Source organism: Neofelis nebulosa, chromosome 1, assembly GCF_028018385.1.
Source record: "Neofelis nebulosa isolate mNeoNeb1 chromosome 1, mNeoNeb1.pri, whole genome shotgun sequence".
NCBI lineage: Eukaryota > Metazoa > Chordata > Mammalia > Carnivora > Felidae > Neofelis > Neofelis nebulosa.
In genome coordinates, this window is record NC_080782.1 from 117,092,834 (window position 1) to 117,101,103 (window position 8,270).

Below are 8,270 nucleotides of genomic sequence, written 5' to 3' on the forward strand. Positions count from 1 at the left end.
TTTATTTTTATTTTTTAGTAATCTCTATACACAATGGGTGGCTCAAACTCATGACCCCAAGGTCATGAGTTGCATGTTCCACTGACTGAGCCAGTCAGGTACCCCAAAAATCCCTAATCTTTTTCACTTTTGAATTTTTAAAAATTTTTTTGAAGTTTATTTATTTACTTATTTTGAGAGAGAGAGAGAGAGACAGAGCACAGTGGGGTAGGGACAGACAGAGAGGGAGAGAAAATTCCAAGCAGACTTCATGCTGTCAACACAGAGCCCCACGCGGGGCTTGAACTCACGAACTGTAAGATCATGACCTGAGTGAGCCAAGATCAAGAGTCAGACGCTTAACCAACTGAGCCACCCAGGCGCCTCTCCCTAATCTTTTTTTTTTTTTTTTTAATTTTTTTTTTCAACGTTTTTTATTTATTTTTGGGACAGAGAGAGACAGAGCATGAACGGGGGAGGGGCAGAGAGAGAGGGAGACACAGAATCGGAAGCAGGCTCCAGGCTCCGAGCCATCAGCCCAGAGCCTGACACGGGGCTCGAACTCACGGACCGCGAGATCGTGACCTGGCTGAAGTCGGACGCTTAACCGACTGCGCCACCCAGGCACCCCATCCCTAATCTTTTTTAAAGGGCACTATGCCCACCTAATCTTTGCAATGGAGAGAGATATCATCTTTATTATAATGAATGGTGAACAAACCTCCCCTTTGTTCCAGACAGAGACACTATTCCACCCTCTAAGTCCATTAGTTGTACAAACTTTTGAAAAGATTGTCTGAAGCACAGGCAGTGCGTGCCTCTCCTTATAAGAAAGGCAGAAACACAAGAGACAATGGAGAACTATCTCCTAATAACACATGGCAGACACAGCACACATACATTTGAATGAAAGATAAACACTTTGAGTTAAGTGCTATTATTATTTCAGGTCTCAGATGAATAAACTGAGGCCCAGTAAAAGTGAACTATCTGTCCAAGAACACAGAGCTATTAAGTATCCGGAGAGCACAATCTAGCCCCAAAGCACACACACACGCCTTAGGGAAGTGAGCCCTCTTTATTTCTAACCTGTGTCTCTGCCAGCTACCTTTGTGAATGTAGGGCTTTGTGAATGAGTGCAACAAAAGAAAAGAGAAAAAATGAAAAAGGGAAAAGTTGAAGGAAAGGAAGAAAGAATGGAGACCCATTTTTGGATATCCACACCTGCTCACATACCCAGAGCTACAGAGTACATACAGATGAGAACACTAGGGCTGCCCAGAGTCACAGAGGAAGTTGGGGGAGAACCAACTAACCACCAGAACTTCTCTGACAGTGTGTTGGCCGAGCACATTCCGGCCCCTGCTACTTCTTTCACCTTTCTTATGCAGGTGACATTCCTGAGACTTGGGGTCAGGTTATCCTACAGAGTCAATCAACACGAGTCAATCAATAACTCAAGAGATCTGGTGACAGGACAGGAGGTGGAGCCTGGGTGGTCACTCTGTCTATATGACCCTTCCAGTCCCAGGGCTCTGAAAAGAAGTGGTGAGTTCAATGCCATCTTCTACTGACTGGATACAGAACTTTCAGCCATGAAGGTAACAAGCATCCTCCTCCTCTGTGCCTTGGTCCTGTTGGGGCTATCTGGTAGGTGCCTGCATATTTTTCTGATTTGAGTAAAACCTGTTTGACTTGTTGCATTACTAAACCCATTACCTTCTAGATTTACAGTCTAGTCTTAGATCTTTTGGTCCTAGCGAAATAAGGTCAGGGGCCTGTTCCAGGGGGCTTCTTCAAGCCCTTAAGTGCCTGGCTGCTTCTTATGACATTTAGCTAGGAAGAGCTACCTCCTTACCTAGATCACTTCAGAAACTGTCAATATCAAAATCAAATCTCACCAACATTTCTTTCTTTGGATACGATCAGGTTAGCTCCTTTTCCCTTCATTGAGCTCAACCAAAATGACCATCCTCTACATGATGTCAGCAAGACCTGTTATTTTCCGGGGAATGCAGCATGGCAATTTTAAGCATCTATCTGTGAATTGGATAAATGTGAATTGGATTAATAGGCAGTGTAATGTAACAGAGGGAATGAGTTCCTTAGGGTCCGATGTTGAATTGTCAAAAGAGCTCCATGTTTAACATTACTTACAAAAAGACTTACATGTCATTCCAAGTTAGTTTTGTTATCACAAGACCTGGTTACTGCTAGTGGTAACTGCTTTACAATTAGTCATATAAACTCTTCACATCTTCATCTATAAACTGAATTAAAGATACTTAGACTTCTTACATCACTAATTGTAAGATCAAAGGTCTAGTAACCAGTTGTGACAATGTCAGCGAGCATTCAGAAGATATTTGCTCCGTACCTGATACATTTCAAGCAGTAAGTAAATCACTTCTATTTTCAAAGAAATGGTTCAACTTTTGTGAAATGCTGAAATAAGATACTTTGATCATAATCAAACTTTTGCTTCATTTCCTTGACGCTTCAACAGGCAGGGAGTGATTAGATACCAGTGAGAAATCCTTGAGAGAAGACAGAAATAAGAAAAGGTTGAGGGGGCAGGGGGGCAGAAGAGGCCAGCAGAGAAGTCACCAGTCTTCATTGGAAGCTGACAATTCTGAATAAGAGCAGAGCTGGCTTCTCCCATTTAGGACCCAACCTCACAATGTCTGATTTATGTTTTATAGGCAACACTAGAGCTGACTTGCTGGAAAGACAGGTAAAGACAATTTTGTACTTTCTTACCTCTAGGGCTAGAACTGTTTGCCCCAATCAATGCACATTCAAGCGTTTCAATTTCAATTTCACCTGAAATCAGGACAGGTGTGTGGTGCTAGCAAGGCTTAACAAGTATGGAGAGTAACAACAGTTTCCCCACAGGGGTTTATGCTGAAGAACAAATGCACTGACACACAGGCAGTTTCCATGTAGTCATACAGCCCTCACTGTGAGGGGGTTTTATATATTTTGAGGCCAGCTGGTAGGACAAGGATGTTGGGTGGCATTCTTTTTAACTTCGCCCCAAATAGCCCTTCCTCCTTAGGGCCAGCTTGACCATGCTGGCATAAACTTTTCCCAATCCCCTAGGTGGAGCCCTAATTTATAACTAACAAAAGAAAAATAATAAACTTGGTTCTTCCTCTAGAAAAATATTCTATATCTAACTTTCCTATTTTTTCCTTGTGTTTATAAGGTAAATTGCAATAAATCTGAAGCCCAGAGGGGGAAGTGTCCCTCTTTTCATTACATCTATATCTAGTGAGGGGATAGATGACAAACTTAAAGGGCATGAGTGAATAAATTACACTAATGATAAGGGTTGTGAAGAAGTTCTAGTACCATGTGGAACCCAGACTGGTTAGATCAGAGAATGTGCCCCTAACTGAGTGAAATTTATTTTGAGTCATGAAGGATAAGTGAGTGTTAGCAAAATACTACTACTGGTGGGTAGAAGTAGTAGAGTGAAGGGGTTAAGAGCCAAAGCTCAGGACCTAGACCAACTAGGTTTGAATCCTGGATCCAGGAATTACCAGCTATGTGGCTTGGGTGATTTAATCTCTATGTGCTTCACTGTCTTCCCTGGAAGATGAGTATAATAAAAAGTTCAAAGGACAGTTTTGAGGTTGAAAGAGAATAGTACATGAAAACAAGTATGGCCTAAGACAGCCATTTCATAATTCTGAGTTCTTGCTGATGTCGACGAAATAGGCTATGCCAGGGCTCCAAGGGGACAAAGCACTTGGTGTTGTCTGTCACATGACTGAAAGAAGGGCAGTGTGACTGGGCCACAGTGGGCAAGGAAGACATGCCCATGGTGTGGCTGACCTGAGAGGAACCAGTGCCCGCAGTCAATATAAACCTGAACATTATCACACTCACCTCATTTAAACCTCACATGACCATCATGAGATAGTTGGTGAAGTGAAAATACCCTTCTCACTGCACAGATGAGGTGACTGAGGTTCAGAGGAACCAAGAGATCTGCCAATATTTCATAACTTGTAAATAGCAGAGGCAGTCCATACAATCAGGCTTTCTGATTCCAAACCCTGAACTCTTTCTCTCAGACACTCATTATCATTACCCCCACCAGAGTCAGGCTTCTGTCTTTAAGCTGATCAACTCCAAGGAAGTGAAAGCTGTTTTAGAGATTTTGTTATAAACTCAAAGACTACAAAATGATGGAAAACAATTCTGTTTAGTTCCATTTTCAGGCTAAATGTGACAGTGAAATACCTGGATGTACCAAGATCTATGCTCCTGTCTGTGGGACTGATGGAAAAACTTATTCTAATGAATGCTTGTTATGTGTTGAAAATAAGTGAGTACAAACTTGAGTGTCTTTTAAAACGTATTTTTAAGCTAGTTGTCTTCACATTTTCATATATTTTATCCCCCTAAGTTCCAACCAATATATCAACAACATTAATCTTACCACAAGAGAAATAAAACAAGTAGTTTTCCAAAAATAATTCTCAATCTCTTCTTCTCCTTATTCTATATCTGGTATGATGCTATCCAGAGACATGCATACATTTATGTGTGTATTACAATAAAAGACAGTATTTATTGTGTCAAGCATTATGCAAGGCACTTAATATTCATGAGTCTATGAGGTACGTAATACTAAATCCATTATACACATGAAGAGATTGAGACTGAGCTTAAATTACCTGCTCAAAGTCAACCAGCAGGAAGTGACAGATCTGGTTCCAAATCCTTGCTTTTTCAACTACATGTTTTTTTGAGAGAGAGAGAGAGAGAAAGAGAGGGAGGGCACACGCACACATGGGCACACAAGTTGGGGAGGGGCATACAGAGAATCTTAAGCAGGCGCCACACCCAACATGGAGCCGGACACAGGGCTTGATCCCATGACCCTGGGATCATGACCTGAGCCAAAATCAAGACTCAGATGCTTAACCGACTGAGCCGCCCAGGTGCCTCTCAACTATGCTTTAAAGTCAGGTACCAGCCTAAGTAAATTTGTGAGATACAGAAGAAAATCCAACATGTTTAAACATGATTAAAAACAACTAATTATGCCTGCTAGGATTTGGAAAAGTTTGGACACTTTCTCTAGACCTTAAAGAAGGAGAGTGAGGCATTCCAATAAGGAGAAAAGCTGAACAAAAGGGAGAAAGGAATTAATCACATAAGATAAACGTGTTAAGGAAAGGACAGTGGAATGGAGGAGGAAAGTATCTGAATGGTTCTCAACCAGTTTTTAAAAAATCATGTATATGACAAAAAAAACATGCTTTTCCAGCAAGACAGTGGATGGTCTAGATTTTCAAAAAGCTAATACACCCAAAATACCTTTAAATTTAAAAAAAATCAGGGGCACCTGGCTAGCTCAGTTGATTCCTCTGCTTTCCTTGTGCTTTTGAGTAAGAGAAATGAACTCATCAGGGCAAACAAGGTAGCTTCTTGTAACCTGTGAAAAGCGGCATCAAATGAGGTGTGAGGAAAGTGCTACAGGTGTGAAGGAGAGAATCAGATGTCTTCTCATTGAAAGGGTCAGGAAAGGATTCATGAAAAGGATGTCATTTAAATAGGGCTCTGAATTTTGGTAGCACTGCAAGAGCATTCCAGGTTAAATAATGGCGTAGAACAATCAAAACAAATAAAAGAGATTGCGCAAGTAGTCCAGAAAACTCTAAGTTATTCTTAGAACTGATTTAGTATTAAAGGGTTTGATGTAAGCTCAAACGACTGCATATTATTTCCATTATTCCACAGTCTAAGTTCCCTATAACATGATCTCTCTTCTTGGTCTGCTTTAAATCACTTCAGAAAATTCTCAGTGTTAGCAAGCATTGTGGAAATAGGGCCCCAGGGAGAGAGATCTATCATTCTGAAGTTTTAGAACCAAAATATTAGGTGTTCTGCTTTGTGGTGAATTTATTTCCACACTAAAGATTTGTAAAAGGAACTCAAAAACACTTGTTAATTTTCTCATGATGTAGGCTGTTGACATAAAGGTCAAACATCCTATTTCCATCCAAGGGGAGGAGAAAGCAATATAACAGCCTTGAGATTTAGAAACTTTCCAAGTGCCAAGACCAAAAGGCCCAATATTTATAGCGAAATATTGGGAAAATATGAGCTTAGAGCTGAGACACATCATTCGTTCAGCTTTTAAAACCTACCCATCCTGCTTACTTGCTCTATTTTTTCAAAAATATTCATATATGGGAAGAATATTTAAATGCCAGAAAAATGTAACTTCTCTTCCTCTATCTCTCAGATAAGTAAACAGGTCTAGAGAGAAAATGTGCTTTCTTCTAAAGTAAAATATTTTCAAATGAACCATGTTGCATTTCTCTCTCCCGCCCATTGAAAGCCCCAAATGAATATGGTGTAGAGTTAACTAGAGCCAAGCTCTAACCCATGTTGGTGGGTGGTGCTTGCATCTCCTAGCTCATTATGTGCTTGTCAGATATAGTCAGTCAGGACTTTTTTCTGTCTCTTCTATGTCTCCTTAGGGAGCCTGTACTGTCAAATTCTGTTCTATAGATCAGCGTTCTCTAGTAGAACTTTCTTCAAGATGGAAATGTTCTATATCTGTGTTGTCTAGTATGGAAGCCACTAGCCACCAGGGCTTAAAATGTGGTTAGTACATCTAAGAAACTGTATTTTTAATATTACATCATTTTTTAACTGATTTGAATTTAAACAGCTGAATAGGGATGGTGTCTTCTCTACTGGACAGCACAGGTAGAGAAATAAGTCAATGTGTTTAAAAGTTTGCGCTGTGTATGTTAAAACAACTCAGACATAAGTGTTATGCATGAATAATAATTATGGAACAAAAAGACATTAAAAGCTCTTAAAAAGGTGGCAACTGGGTGACTCAGTCAGTTTAGCATCTGACTCTTGGTTTTGGCTCAGGTCATGAATTTGCAGTTCGTGGGTTTGGGGCCCCTGTTGGGCTCTGTGCTGGCAGTGTGGGGCCTGCTTGAGATTCTCCCTTTCTCTCTGTCCCTTCCCTGCTCATGCTCTCTCTCACAAAATAAATAAATAAACTTAAAAAAAAAAAAGGTCTTAAAAGGAAGAATCATCAAGGTCCAGATAAATACATGCAAAAAGATATATGGAAGTCAGATGTCCCCAAGTAATGGAGAAATAGAAGAATTTTTATAAACCAGTGTATTCAAAGAAAGGATGGCTAAGAAGAGAGAGAGAGAGAGCTCTGCAAACAATCTCATGAAGAACAATTACAGGATTTAAGAACATTTAGCTGACAGAAGAGAAAATTGGTTTGGGAAAGGTAGTGAGTTGGGAGTGAGTTGGTAGTTGAGTGAGGTTTTTATCTGGAGGGGAGGATGCTTAGAGCTGGCAGTTATCAGGATAGAGATATGATTTCCTTTTGTGAGATCCCACAGATATTAATCCCCAGAGTTCTAAGACAAAAGATCAGCCAATTAGAGCATCCCGGAGTAGGCCAGGCAGCAGCTAAGATGGAAATCTTGTGGCTAGGACAATGATATTAGGAGTAAAAGAACCAATGATGACTTAGAGGTTGATTTCACTGGTTTCCTGTAATGCCACAGTAGATCTGCACACTCTGTGAGGACAGACATTTTTCCTTTCTGTTGTATCCTTAGTGTATGTAAGCAACAGCGTGGATCGATATTTGATGAATTTATGAATAAGTAAATGAATAAATGATTGAAAGACAAAGAAGTGGGAATAAATCTGAAACCTTTCTATTTTAAATAAAGCTAATCTTTTTTCATTGTTTTTCTCCCATTGTCAGTTTTTTTGTCAGCAAAGTTTGATTTTTTTTTTTTCCAATCTCTTCTACAGGAAGCGCCAGAACCCTGTCCTCATTAAAAAATCTGGGCCTTGCTGAGAACCAAGGTTCTAAAATCCCATGTGGTCACCACAACGCCTAGCTGGCCTTACTGTTGAATAAAATGCATCTAAATACTTCCTGTTGTTCCCGAATGCTTTTTCCTCAAAGGCACATTTGATTACACTGGGATCAGGGAGCTGAAACAAACTCAGAATGGAACAAATTTCACAAAACACAGCAATCCTGAAATTTTGGACAAAGTCTCCCTCATGATGCTTTTTCCTTTCCCATTTCCTACCTCACATTCTGAAAACTGGCTCAGGAAATGTGACTGCAGGCAGGACACAAATGATCATATAATCCCAGAGAGAATTAACTGGCATGAGAAGAAACAGTTGGAAAACTCTCAGTCCAGAAACATGTTATCCATTACCTTTTGCCAACTGAAATAATTCCCTGAGGTTACCTTAGGATT

General features: G+C 40.2%; 1 protein-coding gene across 1 annotated transcript; it reads left to right on the top strand.

The window, feature by feature from the left end:
• The first annotated feature begins 1,498 nt into the window (after positions 1–1,498).
• Positions 1,499–7,932, top strand: SPINK1 (serine peptidase inhibitor Kazal type 1). The gene is made up of 4 exons (XM_058732557.1): positions 1,499–1,629; positions 2,682–2,713; positions 4,209–4,315; positions 7,807–7,932. The coding sequence occupies exons 1-4, from the start codon at positions 1,575–1,577 to the stop codon at positions 7,850–7,852; spliced, it is 240 nt and encodes a 79-aa protein (XP_058588540.1). The 5' UTR covers positions 1,499–1,574; the 3' UTR covers positions 7,853–7,932.
• Positions 7,933–8,270: the final 338 nt, after the last annotated feature.